The 15288-nt window shown below is 35.1% G+C and overlaps 2 protein-coding genes across 4 annotated transcripts in view; one reads left to right on the top strand and one right to left on the bottom strand.

Annotated features, from left to right (window-relative positions):
• LOC117406427 (alsin-like) overlaps positions 1-11804 on the bottom strand; it is a 53403-nt gene extending 41599 nt beyond the window's left edge. The window contains exons 1-2 of one of the 2 annotated variants that reach the window (XM_034010453.3): positions 11605-11804; positions 10403-10475 (exon numbers count right to left, since the gene is read on the bottom strand). The gene's annotated coding sequence lies outside the window, so the exon portion shown is untranslated. The remainder of the gene's footprint in view (positions 1-10402; positions 10476-11604) is intronic. The other variant, XM_059032134.1, reaches the window with a different exon arrangement.
• A 739-nt stretch (positions 11805-12543) lies between these two features.
• LOC117404386 (cyclin-dependent kinase 15-like) overlaps positions 12544-15288 on the top strand; it is a 43650-nt gene continuing 40905 nt past the window's right edge. For both annotated transcript variants that reach the window (XM_059032133.1, XM_059032132.1), the window contains exon 1: positions 12544-13355. In XM_059032133.1, the coding sequence (XP_058888116.1) occupies positions 13310-13355 (46 nt within the window). In that variant the 5' untranslated portion in view covers positions 12544-13309. The remainder of the gene's footprint in view (positions 13356-15288) is intronic.

The following is a 15288-nucleotide window of genomic DNA, read 5'->3' as shown; positions in this document are numbered from 1 at the left end:
TTGTCTGGAATCAGAACTACTGTATAGCATATACGTGTTTGTGTTGGAAATATAGCTTTATTAAAACAAAAAAACAGGGGGCTCCCGAGTGGCGCATCCGGCAAAGGCACTCCGTCTGAAGTGCAGGATTTTAAAATGCAACGCGTAGTGGATTTCTTACTAATGTGTAACCAATTTTAGATTTTTGTGCCAAGAGGGCCATAACGCTTTGATTCAACGCATTGGCATATGGCCAATCAGTGTATAGTTTTAAAATCATGTAATACTTTGTAACCCTGCCCACAATGCATTGTGGAATTTCAGCCACAGGCAATCCAGACTGCCCTTATAGGGCTGCATAATAAATGCTCAAAACACTGACCTGCTCACAGTAAGAAGATTGTCTTTACATGCAGAAAATATATAATGTGTGTGTGCGTGTATGTATATGCATCTTAACTGTTTGTATTTATAATTCTTATTCAAACAAGTCAGGAAGGCAGGTTAAGATTTTTTTTAATTATTGTATTATATTCACTTTTTATTTAATGTTGTCTTTATGATTTTATCAATTAAGCATGTTTATTTTGGCACAATATTTTCTGCAGATTGGAACTAATTACAAGTTAATGCTCTCCTGTTCGCAGCTCCCATACAAGTAAATTGATTGATTTTGGAGAAACTGAGCACCTGGTATAAATAATAATAATATATAATAATATAATAATATGTTCTTGATTTCATGATTCCAGAGTTTTACTTGTCCAGTGTGACCCGAGTTTGTTTGGAGTGCAGGCTGAACGCACAGCTATTAGGGTGGCTGGAGAGCAAAAATGAAACAAAGAGCCACCTAATTTAAGGGTGCATCTCCCTGCCTGTGCTTTTGGTCCCCAGTCTGTCGTGTATGTGTTTTTAAAACATTTTAGTATTTTAAAAGGCATTGGGGTTTTAGAGGAGTTCTGGAGATGGAGCGTATTGGTTTTATTATTGTTGTTTTTAGTGAGCCCTGCCTCCGTGCTGGTATTGAGCCACACTGCCCTTTAGTTTTAAATTGAAATCTTGTATTTTAGTTATTGTTTTAATTAACGGGCAGTGCAAACCGCATGCCGTGACTGTGTATTCTAGATCTACCCTGTTTAAGTATAGTTCCCACCTGTATTTAATAAAACGATGTTCGTTACCCGACATAATATTGTGGTCTTCCCTTCTGGTATGCTGCCTGCCTGATCCCGCCCCGATCAGAAAGAATCAGTGCCTCTCACGGGTGCTATAACTTCAATTTTTATATTACAGGTAACTATTCTTTCTTGTATGACATATTATTTTATAAGTTAACACTATACGTTGCCAGCGATGTATTAATAATAATAATTTTGGCTGCATTGCGTTACCAGCTGTAGTACGAGTTGTATGTATATATACTGTATATATATATATATATTTTAGCTCAAAGAGCCAGCTGCCCAACGTTTCGATATGTTGTACATATCTTTCTCAAGGGAGCCTGTGTTTGAATCCAAACCTTGGAGGTATTTATAGGTTTTTGACGGTATGACAACTACTTGTTATTGTTTACATTCAAATTCATGATTTATTCTTACATGATGTAATGGTGTTCTATATATTGTGACATCATTTTTACTTCTATCTTTGAATCTGTATTAATTCTAATTAACACTACTTTATATAAACTTATATTTTTATTATATCATGCAATGCTGGCTCTGAGGATCAGTCTAGATTTGGCCTCCCCAGCGCATCAGCATGCACAACTTTTGAATGAATTTTGTTTATTTATTTAAATGTTATATATTTATTGAAGTTAATTAGTTCATTCTTTTCTGTTGAGTCCCGCTGGCATAATCGTGTTCAGTCTATTTATCCATTTACTTTCTTTTATTCTTCTATATGTCGCATTGTCTAATTTGAGCTGTTCTAATACTACAAACTTTACATCATTTATGTCATGTCCCTGACTGGTGAAGTGCTGTACTATTGGTTCATTCATTTTTTTATTTCTAATTAATGAAAGGTGGTTCTACTTTTATATAAAGTAGTTCCAGTCTCTCCAACATATTTGATTTCATCACATTTTTCACAGGCTATTCCATAAACAACATTGCTATTTTTACAGTAGGTATTAGTTTTTAGTGGATATGTGGTGTTCTTATGTTTAATTATATTTTTACGTTTGTCTATGTATTTACACACTTTACATCTACTAGTGCATATGTTCGTAGAACCTATTTTGTCAATTATTCTTTTATGTTTACTGTGAACTAAAATATCACCTAAATTAGCTTCTCTTTTGAATGCTACAACTGGGGCCTTAAGAAATACTTTTTTTAATTTTTCTGAATTATGTAGAATCCGCAAGTGTTTCCAAACTATCTTAGAAATATTGGGCAAAAGTTTAGAGTAAGTCATTATTAATGGGACTCTTTTGACCTTTTTATCTCTATTTTTATAATCTAGTAGATCATCTCTTTTTAGTTTATCCACTTTTCTTAACTCCGTCTCTATAATTCTTTCTTTGTATCCTCTTTTTTTAAGATTTGTTTTTAATACATTTCTTTGTTTTACATAGTCACTTTCTTTTGAGCATATTCTTCGTATTCTTATTCCTAGACCCTTTGGGATTGCCCTTTTAGTGTGTATCGGATGTGCAGAGGACATGTGTAAATACTGGTGCATGTCAGTAGGTTTACAGAAGAGGTCAGTCTCAATTGAACCTTCTTCAAGTTTTACTATGGTATCTAAAAATTCTATTTCTTTCCTTGTCCATCGAAGGTCCACCTTAATATTACTGTGTATCTCATTTGCCATTTTATGAAACTGGAAAAGAGATTCTTCTCCATGTGTCCAAACCCCAAAAATATCATCTACAAATCGAATGTATTCTAAAGGTTCTCTTTCTGATTTTCTAAGTAATTGTTCTTCCCATTTCCCCATGTATGTACTGGCAAAATGCATTCCTAATTTAGATCCTATTGCGGTACCATCGTTTTGTTTGTAATTCTTATCAACAAATGTAAAATAACTGTTTTCTAAAACTATGTTGATCATGTTCAGTACCTCTGCTGTAGGTATTGATTTATCTAGTCTATTATCTAGTGCTTTTTGACAAGCTTCTAAAGTTTCTTTACGAGGGACACTTGGGTACAAGGATTTTACATCCATGCAAAATAAAATTGTATTCTCTGGAAGGTTGTGTTTTATTGATTCAAGTCTTTTTAAAAATTGTGTTGTATCCTTAACATAGCTTGGTAATTTCTCAACGTGCGACCTAAGTTGTTTTTCTGCTATTTCAGCTATTATGTGTGTTGGATTATCAATTGTACTGACTATCATTCGCATAGGGTGATTTTCTTTGTGCATTTTAGGATTTCCTCTTGCTAGGCCTGTTCTTGCATTATGTGGCTGCATGTATTTTTTTAATTCTTTTGATATAATTTCTTTATTGTATAGTCTCTCTGCAATTTCCTTAACCTCTTTTACCGATTTATTGATCTTATTGCTTTTAACTTCTTCATATGTATATGTATTATTTAATTCACATTCTACAGACTTCATATAGTCATCTGTGTTCATTATCACTATTCCTGAGCCTTTATCTGCTGGTCTTATCATTATATCATCATCATTTAACAACTCAGTCATAGCTTGTTCTTCAATATTGGTTAAATTAAGTTTACATCTTTTCTTTAGTCCTACTATTATTTCTTGTTTAACTACTTCAATATACATATCTAACCATTTATCTCTTCCATCCGGAGGAGTCCATGTGCTTGTACTATTAACCTTAATCCCATGTTCATAATTACCCTCTGAATCCGAGATATTTTCATTGAAAAAATATTCTGCTAATCTCATGCGTCTCTCCCACTCCTTTAATTCAGTGGCCTGTTTATCTTTATCGATGTATTTTTTAGTCGGTATAAACTTAAGTCCTTTACTCAGTACCGCTTTTTGGGATGTGGTTAAAGTTTTACTTGATAAATTGAATACTATGTCTTCTGTCTTATCTTTTGTGTATTTGGTACCATGTCTATTTTTGGGTCTCCTATCTTTCTGTTTTGAATTCTCTGTCCTATTCATGTTTAACTCTCTATTTTGCATTTTATTATTTACTTTAACCTGGTTTATTTTTACTGTTTTAGATTTATTTTGATTATCTTTCTTAATTATGCCACAGTATTCAGATTTTCTTCCGGTTTCATTGTCTTTAAATACAATAACTGAGAAATGGTTATCGTTGTATAAAAGATTAATTGGATCGTTCTTATTTTTAATATATTCTATTGTGCCTTCGTATTTAAAACAGTCCTTATTCTTTAAGTCTATGTATACGTGTATGGGCCTATTTAGGAGGTCTACAGCTGCCATAACTTCTGCCTCTGTAGCCCAAGAATCTATACTCCCATCACTTAATTTCATTTTTTCAATATGGGTCACTGAGTCGATGTACATTTCATATTGTTTTATATTGCTTTCCATTAGTTCTATTACATTATGTCTAATTGTTCGATGGTCATTTTGTGAACCGTATAAAACTACACCTAAACATCTAAAGAAACAGTTCCCGTCCTTCTCTATTTGAACTATGTTGTAGTTGTCATAACTCTTATACTCGCATTGCTCAAGCATTCTATTCGAAAGTGTTTCAGCAGTGTTTTCCTTATTCTCTGATTTGTTATGATTTGAAATTTTAATTTTTTCTAGACCTATTCTATTTTGTAATCCCGGTTGACCTCTTAATTTGCGTAATTTCATTATCTTTTTGTTGTTCAAATGTTCTAGTGTTTTGTTCTCAAAGTTGTCTACTTTACGAAGTAACTGTCTCATTTCTGATGGAGGGAACATGCAATTTATGTCATTTATTACTATCTCTATTTCATTACTTATTTCTCTAATTCGTCTTGCCGATGTTAATTTAGCTTCCTGCATTACCTTAAACGAAGTCTCTTTTAATATCTGATTTACATTTAATCTTTCTGCTTCACTAGTCTTCATGTTTACGCTTAGTTTTATTTTAAAGCCAGTTGGAACTACTGCATTATCTATACAAGTATCTATAAAGTTTTGATGAGAACGATACTTAGCTCTCTGTGCCATCAGTCTCTTAAGTTTATTATCCGCCTGTCTTGCCCTCCTGGATTGGTGTAATACTCCAGTCCGCCTCTCACTTCCTCCATTCATTTCCTTTGTAGGATGATATTATGTATAAAACACAATAATATATTTTAGCTCAAAGAGCCAGCTGCCCAACGTTTCGATATGTTGTACATATCTTTCTCAAGGGAGCCTGTGTTTGAATCCAAACATTGGAGGTATTTATAGGTTTTTGACGGCATGACAACTACTTGTTATTGTTTACATTCAAATTCATGATTTATTCTTACATGATGTAATGGTGTTCTATATATTGTGACATCATTTTTACTTCTATCTTTGAATCTGTATTAATTCTAATTAACACTACTTTATATAAACTTATATTTTTATTATATCATGCAATGCTGGCTCTGAGGATCAGTCTAGATTTGGCCTCCCCAGCGCATCAGCATGCACAACCTTTGAATGAATTTTGTTTATTTATTTAAATGTTATATATTTATTGAAGTTAATTAGTTCATTCTTTTCTGTTGAGTCCCGCTGGCATAATCGTGTTCAGTCTATTTATCCATTTACTTTCTTTTATTCTTCTATATGTCGCATTGTCTAATTTGAGCTGTTCTAATACTACAAACTTTACATCATTTATGTCATGTCCCTGACTGGTGAAGTGCTGTACTATTGGTTCATTCATTTTTTTATTTCTAATTAATGAAAGGTGGTTCTGAATTCTTTTATATAAAGTAGTTCCAGTCTCTCCAACATATTTGATTTCATCACATTTTTCACAGGCTATTCCATAAACAACATACACACTACCGATCAAAAGTTTTAGAACACCTCAATTTTTCCAGTTTTTATTGAAATTTACGCAGTTTAATGTCTCAATGTACTCTGAAATTAAAGCATAGAACAAATAAACAATTGGAGATAAAAAAGAAATCATGGAATCGTTTTGTTTAACAAAATTTAATCTAAATTTTTGACTCATCAAAGTAGCCACCTTTTGCAGATATAACAGCCGAACACACTCGTGGCATTCTTTCTACAATGGAAATCAAATATTGTTCGGAAAGTTCTTCGCAACACTGTTGCAGAAGTTCCCACAAATGTGTTGCACTTGTAGGTTGCTTTGCTTTCACCCTTCTGTCCAGTTCATCCCAAACCAGCTCGATGGGGTTTAAGTCTGGAGACTGTGCTGGCCATTCCATGATTTGAAGCCTACCGTCTTGTTCTTTTCTTCTAAGGTAGTTCTGACATAGCCTGGAGGTATGTTTTGGGTCATTATCTTGCTGTAGGATGAACCCCTGACCAACTAGGCGTATACCAGAGGGTATTGCATGGCGCTGCAAAATGCTGTGGTAGCAGTTTTGGTTCAGGGTGCCCCTCACTCTGTGCAAGTCGCTGACTCTGGATCCAGCAAAAGAGCCCCAGACCATCACGCTTCCTCCTTCATGTTTGACAGTTGGTGTCACACACCGAGGAACCATCCTTTCGTCTACTCGACGGCGTACAAAAACCCTGTGTGATGAACCAAAGATTTCAAATTTTCATTCATCGGTCCATAAGACCTTCTTCCAGTCTTCAGTAGTCCACTGGCGGTGCTTCATGGCCCAGGCAAGCCTCTTTTTCTTATTTTGCCGTCTTAGCAATGGCTTTCTTACTGCCACTCGACCTGTCAAACCTGCAGCTCGAAGTCTTCTCTTCACAGTTGAAACTGAGACTTGCTTACTTCGACCAGTGTTAAGCTGTGCTTGAAGCTGTTGTCCTGTGAGCCGCCTATCACGCAAGCTGTTGACTCTCAGAAACTTGTCTTCTGATTCTGTTGTGGCTTTGGGTTTGCCAGACCTCTTCCTGTCAGAGTTTCCTCCAGTTTCCAAGTGCCTTTTGATGGTGTAGGAAACTGTACTCACTGACACCTTGGCTTTCTTTGCAATTTCTCTAAAGGAAAGACCTATACTTTTAAGAGTTATAATGGTCTGTCTGTCTTCCTTTGTTAATTGCCTTTTTCTCGCCATTATGAGAGCAATATACTACTTCCTGCAGTACAATACTGTCCAAATAATGCTTAAGAGGGTGTAGTAACACAGTCTGTTCCAACACTGCTTTTATACAGACAGAGGGTTTCTAAGTAATCAACAAAAGTTGGGACACGTGTAGGAATTGTTAGCATCAACTTTCAAGGCTTAATTTACTTCCATTGCTGCAGAACAGCTGTAAGTTGGTAACCCATTACTTGTTCCCTGAAAAAGGCCTTTTTGTATAACAAGAAATGTACATAATTTTTCAGTTTTTGGTAACCTAAACTTTTTTTTTTAACCTCTGGCAGTTTACCGCTTACCTTTGTACCATTTCAGGTTATTCACTGGACTTGAACTGCTTAAATTTCAATAAAAACTGGAAAAATGGGGGTGTTCTAAAACTTTTGACCGGTAGTGTGTGTATATATACTGTGTATATATATATATATATATATATATATATATATATATATATATATATATATATATATATATATATATATATATTTTAGCTCAAAGAGCCAGCTGCCCAACGTTTCGATATGTTGTACATATCTTTCTCAAGGGAGCCTGTGTTTGAATCCAAACATTGGAGGTATTTATAGGTTTTTGACGGCATGACAACTACTTGTTATTGTTTACATTCAAATTCATTATTTATTCTTACATGATGTAATGGTGTTCTATATATTGTGACATCATTTTTACTTCTACCTTTGAATCTGTATTAATTCTAATTAACACTACTTTATATAAACTTATATTTTTATTATATCATGCAATGCTGGCTTTGAGGATCAGTCTAGATTTGGCCTCCCCAGCGCATCAGCATGCACAACTTTTGAATGAATTTTGTTTATTTATTTAAATGTTATATATTTATTGAAGTTAATTAGTTCATTCTTTTCTGTTGAGTCCCGCTGGCATAATCGTGTTCAGTCTATTTATCCATTTACTTTCTTTTATTCTTCTATATGTCGCATTGTCTAATTTGAGCTGTTCTAATACTACAAACTTTACATCATTTATGTCATGTCCCTGACTGGTGAAGTGCTGTACTATTGGTTCATTCATTTTTTTATTTCTAATTAATGAAAGGTGGTTCTACTTTTATATAAAGTAGTTCCAGTCTCTCCAACATATTTGATTTCATCACATTTTTCACAGGCTATTCCATAAACAACATTGCTATTTTTACAGTAGGTATTAGTTTTTAGTGGATATGTGGTGTTCTTATGTTTAGTTATATTTTTACGTTTGTCTATGTATTTACACACTTTACATCTACTAGTGCATATGTTCGTAGAACCTATTTTGTCAATTATTCTTTTATGTTTACTGTGAACTAAAATATCACCTAAATTAGCTTCTCTTTTGAATGCTACAACTGGGGCCTTAAGAAATACTTTTTTTAATTTTTCTGAATTATGTAGAATCCGCAAGTGTTTCCAAACTATCTTAGAAATATTGGGCAAAAGTTTAGAGTAAGTCATTATTAATGGGACTCTTTTGACCTTTTTATCTCTATTTTTATAATCTAGTAGATCATCTCTTTTTAGTTTATCCACTTTTCTTAACTCCGTCTCTATAATTCTTTCTTTGTATCCTCTTTTTTTAAGATTTGTTTTTAATACATTTCTTTGTTTTACATAGTCACTTTCTTTTGAGCATATTCTTCGTATTCTTATTCCTAGACCCTTTGGGATTGCCCTTTTAGTGTGTATCGGATGTGCAGAGGACATGTGTAAATACTGGTGCATGTCAGTAGGTTTACAGAAGAGGTCAGTCTCAATTGAACCTTCTTCAAGTTTTACTATGGTATCTAAAAATTCTATTTCTTTCCTTGTCCATCGAAGGTCCACCTTAATATTACTGTGTATTTCATTTGCCATTTTATGAAACTGGAAAAGAGATTCTTCTCCATGTGTCCAAACCCCAAAAATATCATCTACAAACCGAATGTATTCTAAAGGTTCTCTTTTTGATTTTCTAAGTAATTGTTCTTCCCATTTCCCCATGTATGTACTGGCAAAATGCATTTCTAATTTAGATCCTACTGCGGTACCATCGTTTTGTTTGTAATTCTTATCAACAAATGTAAAATAACTGTTTTCTAAAACTATGTTGATCATGTTCAGTACCTCTGCTGTAGGTATTGATTTATCTAGTCTATTATCTAGTGCTTTTTGACAAGCTTCTAAAGTTTCTTTACGAGGGACACTTGGGTACAAGGATTTTACATCCATGCAAAATAAAATTGTATTCTCTGGAAGGTTGTGTTTTATATATATATATATATATAATCTCTATTCAACTGAAATGCATGTGGTTGTTATATTCTGCACATTCTGTTTAAGTAAGATTGCTCACATCCAAACTATGTTACTTTAAATAGTAACCCAGTGATATCCCTGGAGTTTAAATCTTGTTTTAGAATTTTAATTGAAGGAGAAGATTACAAGGTTTTTGAAAGTTTCACGAATGTTTTTTTTTTTTGTAAGAATATGTACTATTCTTCTGTTTCATCATCACATCACCACTACACCTGCGCACTGCAAACCACTTTGCCACAGCTATTAAATAATAAACATTATTTAGGTTGCAATATGTATTAACTTGTGAATTAGGCTTATTTGATGCATGAGGCCAATGAAATGAGAAGAGATTATGACCTTACCTACCTACAAAGTAAAACAAGCCTTGATTGGCTGTTGACTCATTACGCCCCCTAAACGACACTATTCCCCCATTGGCTGTTTATGCTACGCATAGCATTCCTTTTACTACGCGTTGGGTTTGAACATTATGGCCCTTTTGGCGTTTACCATTGTTTTTAAGATGCGTAGTCTAACAATCTTCTTTACGCAATAACAGTTCTCATTGGTCACTTTCCCAACGTGTTGCCAAAATCTCTACGCGTTGGTTCTATGCGGTTATGGCCCCAATGGCTTGCCTTACGTGTGTGTCCATCTTCGTCTCTCCCGAGTTAGCACAGGGGTGGCAGCGGTGAGCCGGGTTGAAATAAAAAAAACAATTGGGCTTTCCAAATTGGGGAAAATGAGAACAAAATAATTGGGGATAAACTATAACATGAGACCAATGTCATGTGCTAATTAATAGACACTTTGTTTATACGTACAGTTTTTTGTAGGAATAAAACTGTTACTGTTGTCTGTTCTTATACAGTATGTACAGCTGTGTTTCAATTTGTTATAATGGTTATTATAACGATTTTGTAGCTAAAGTGTTATTCTAGTAACATACGGTATAGTAAAGAATGTCCTTACCAAGTTCCATCCCGATTGGAGTGGTTCTACAGTACATGTAAACCTCTAATGGGTGACGCTATCTCCCCTTGACCTGGGATATGCATTCACAGTGGAGATAAAGGGAAAGTTAAAACTTCATGGTCTAAAACAAGGAGGTGACTACTGGCAAAAGACACTGACCACAAACAAATACATAAATAACGTACTTTTGTCTTTTTCCCCCCTTTTTCTTACTCAAATTATCTATTGGCTAATACTGTATTAATTAAGCTGATCTAGCAAGACAGGAACAAAAAGTGCTACCCCTGCCAACAATTACTTAAATCCAAGCAAATCAAACTGGTGGTATTGTAGCTGGCTCTGTAGCTAGCCTGCTGACATGGGCGACAGGTATTTTGCGTATGAACGGCATGCAGAAATAAGTGTCTGCAATATTCAATAATCAGAAATCTTATTGTAGTTTGTATGTTTGTATTAAGTACTGTTGTACACACCCAGATACTTACAGCATGAACTTTACAAATCACTACTATCAGGTTGACAACGTCACGGTTTTTAACAAATATTTCTGCCTAAAATAACAACATGAAAAATATGTGACGGCTGATTGTTTAGGGGCTAAGATACGGTTTTTGGTACGGTATGTATTGCTGGTGTTAAATAAGGTACAGCAATCCAATATCCAACACACGGTATCATTCGTCTCATAAGGTCGAAATATTATTTGGTTGCACAACTTTCCACCAATAAATACATCTAATGCCAATGTGTAATATCATGTACAGTGTAGCAAAACAACCAACTGTGACATCCATTTCGGAAAGACAGGGCGATGGTCAGACAATGACAGGAGCAACATCTTCCGGACACAATGTTAATTCAAACATATAATAATAATAATAATAATAATAATAATAATAATAATAATAATAATAATAATAATAATATACCAGTAACAATGACCTACACAGTCACACACACACTGTCTCTGTTGCCGACGTAGCGTAGTGAATAAACACACTTCTTCTAGGGGAGCAAAATTAATATGATTTCCTTTGTACAGTAAAGAACTACGTTAATAATTAACACATTAAAATAGTTAGACAATACTAAATGTCAAATTACAACAGGATTTAATCTCTTTAGCACTACACTTGATATATAAATTGTACAACACAAGAGTAGGCAGTAATGACATGTACAGTATCTGCTTTTCTTACATTAACACTGTCAGCTTCTTCAAGATCTCTGTGTTCTTTGGTTGCTTCTCACTTGACAAAGATCATTAATTGAGAAAAGCTTTTGAGGAAAAATAAATGAATAAAAAAGAAGCGAAACTGAAACGGCGTCAGGCCAATGTTGCAACCAGCTGCCACTGTTGGATACTACGAATATTACTGGAAACAGTTCTGTTGTGATTAGTAGGGCAACGGGAGCCGACTCGTGTCTAAACTCAATGTTGAACGTAAGACTTTTTAAACGCCTTTTTCTCTTTCTCTCTCTCGATATCTTCCTGGTCTATTGCAACTGTCATTAGACCCATGCTATTCTTAATTTTTTAAAAAAATTATCCGAAATAATGTGTGCATTTCTTGTTTTCTTTTATGTACTTGCTATCAAGACGACTAATATTTGTTCAAAATCCACTGACCTTCAATTCAGGTAAGGTTTCCGTAGTAATGCAACATCAACAACAATTTTAATACCAGTGCAATAAAATCAGCAGGGATATCCACACATATTATAACTCAAAAAAAAAAAAAAAAAAAAAAAAAACCTATAGCAAATAAAATGACAGTATTACAATAGTATTTGTCATTAATCTACACTATGCGACCCTTAACTAAACTAAAGCTTAAAAATGATGATGGAAAAGATTCATCTATTTTATTTAGACCTACTGGCAGTTACTAAAGATTAATTTATTAATCACATGCCTTTTTTTCAGACGCTCTAAAATAGCTTTCCTAAAACATAATTTGTTGGCAAACATCATGTTTGTGTTTTTTTTTTTGGTTTGTTTGTTTGTTTGTTTGTTTTTAAATAAAAGAAGACCAGTATTGGTAATTGTTTACGCTATAATTACTAATTGAAAACATCAGGATCCTTCTTATATATTGGGCACAGTCGAGTACTTCGATAGGCACCTTCCTGGATGACATCCTCGGTCCCGCCTACCGATGTCGCAGGCAGCCTCACTTCAAAGGACCAAGGTAGCGTGTTGGATGCCCAAGCATCGCGCACACAGGGTATGCCTGTCTTCCTGAGGGATATTAGCACTGCAGGACATGCAAGCATGGAACCTGGCCTTACTCGACATTATGCTGGGGTATCGCGTGCACCTACTGCTGCGTTATCTTCAAACACCGTGAGCACTTAGCGCAAAAAGCACCACGTGCACGTGCACCAAGTGTGTACCGCGCTCCTACACCGAGCGCCTCGTGCACCGAGCACTGGATGTGCGTTTAACCCTGTGCGCACCCCGTGCACCGGTTGTACTGAGAACTGTGTGTACCGATCACCGAGGGTGCTATGTGCACCGAGGCACTAGCATTATGTGAGTTGGATTACCATGCAGCACCGTACGCACGTGCACCGAGCGCCGTGAGCAACGCGTGTAAGTTTTTGCATACGGTAGCAAAAGGACTCCACTTGCACAATATACTTCGTGATCATAATACATGCCAGCTCACTGAGGACAATTCATTTGAAACGGCAAGCACCCCCTCCAGTTAGCACTGATTGGATTTCAGCTCTCCAGCAGCAGCAGTGGAAGCAGCATACAACATCACCCACCTTGTAGATCAGGATATTACTAAGACTGCTGAACCACTCTTAAACAAAAATATGTTGCAGAACTGCTGATCATGACAAGAGGACTGTACTAGCTAGCTGTTAAAAAAAAAAGAATTCAACAGCTACAGAATGCAGAACCTCAGGCAAGCTGCATCAGAGGCTTTCAACCGTTTAGGTGAGTAAAAGACCTTTTTAATACTTAACGAGGGGGTACTGTAGTACAGCAAGTGCCATTACCAGTAAATGTCTTGTTATTTTTTGTAGTGGTTTCATTTTTGCATGGTGTTACTGATATACTTACATACACACTGGGGCAGTTATCAATATTTATTATCCTAGATGCATTGTTATGCAATAGTGAGCATCATTGACTGTCTTATATTTTAACACACAACGGGCCCTGCTATTGAACATGTCTGTGAGGTACTATATACATTGTAAATTCATAATAGCATATAATGACGAATAGTGCATTATCTCATCATGCAACTCTATCACATGACAGAGATCATAATGTAGGATGGCAGGATGTGTGCTTGTGTGTGTGTGTGTGTGTGTGTGTGTGTGTGTGTGTGTTTACAGAGGTCTGGTTAAGACATGTGTGTTTCAACCTGGGGAATTTTGAATTTTTAGAGGACGGTTGAGGCTTCCAAAGACCCCGCAGTAAAAATTGTAAATCCCACAGTAAATTTGGTCCAAAATAATGTTCTTGTACTCTCTGTGAATGCCATTGGTTTATATAATACAGTGAAGACATACATAAATCATTCACTTATTGTACTGCAATTCAACAATCATAACACTGAACCTTTTAAGGTAAATTAAAAACCTTTTCTTTCAAGTTTAGCTTCATTGAGCTACACTAGTGATTGCATATATGGTATCCATAACCCTATAGCAGGAGCATGTCTGTTTAGTTGGCAGTGATTAAATTTGAATAATAGCACAGCTAGGATTATAGCAACCTAAAGTACCAAATGATAAACAAAAACTGTGATAAATTGCAATTATGTTATATGGAAACTTAAATTTACCACAAGCAATTCATCTAACAAGAATTGGGACACTTCAGCTTTTATAACTGAACACGGTACAGGCACAGTTTGTTAGAGTTTTTCAGTGTTTTGGGGTTGGGCTGAATATCTTCACTCAAGCAGATCAAATGATGGCATATCAGTGAGGTTTGATTCCTCATGTGCACACAGTCCCCTGACACAAACAAACTGGAAGGTGTTCTCCTTTGAGGGACGCTTTGTACAGCTTTGTACAACAGACGCTTCTTTCAGTATTATTATTCTAATTGGATATGATGCAGTATCACACCTTCATAAAGGCTTCATAACTCTGTGCCTATGTGTATAATCTGTTAGAATCACATATAAGTATTTATAACATTTTATATATTTTAATTAGATAAAAACAGAAATGCTGGTGTTTATCTTTACATTTTTCAATAATGTACTTTATTTTTTAATTTTAATTTATCCAAAGTGACTTAGAGACTTGGGGGTGAACTATGCATCACAACTGCTGCTGCAGAGTCACTACAATAGGACTTCGGTTTTATATCCCATCCGAAGGACTGTGAACAGTGTTACAGGGTTAGTCTTTTTGAAGGTGTTTTTGAATGCTACATACTGTAACTCCAATTAAAATAAAGCTGTCATTTTGAGCTGCCATTTGGCTGGAGACATTTAAAGGGACAGTCCAGTGATCTATCACAGAGAATAGTCACACAAAATATTCACTCCAGTGCTGGCCTTAATTCCCTGACTAACCTTTCAAGTTTTTTTTCTTTTGTAATCCTACATTATAACAGTATAATCCTAGCAGGAAACAACCAAGTTGCAGGTTTAATAGCTCATTTATTTTACAGTGTCGTTTCTTTGCTGTTTTTATACTGTTTAAATGGTGTATTCCTCCAAGCAAATTTGCCTTTGCTTTTGCACTTGCACCATAAACAACAGTATTGCTGGGAATACAACCTCACACCAAATTGACCTTCAGTTTTATATAATCCCCAAACTCCATGAACCCTGTTTTTATTATCTAAGTGCCAGCTAATACATTTCTTAATGATTATTTTAATAAAATGTTTTCCTTCACAA

The sequence above is a fragment of the Acipenser ruthenus genome, chromosome 10 (genome assembly GCF_902713425.1).
Source record: "Acipenser ruthenus chromosome 10, fAciRut3.2 maternal haplotype, whole genome shotgun sequence".
NCBI classification, from domain to species: Eukaryota; Metazoa; Chordata; class Actinopteri; order Acipenseriformes; family Acipenseridae; genus Acipenser; species Acipenser ruthenus.
This window is presented reverse-complemented; position numbering and strand designations above follow the sequence as displayed.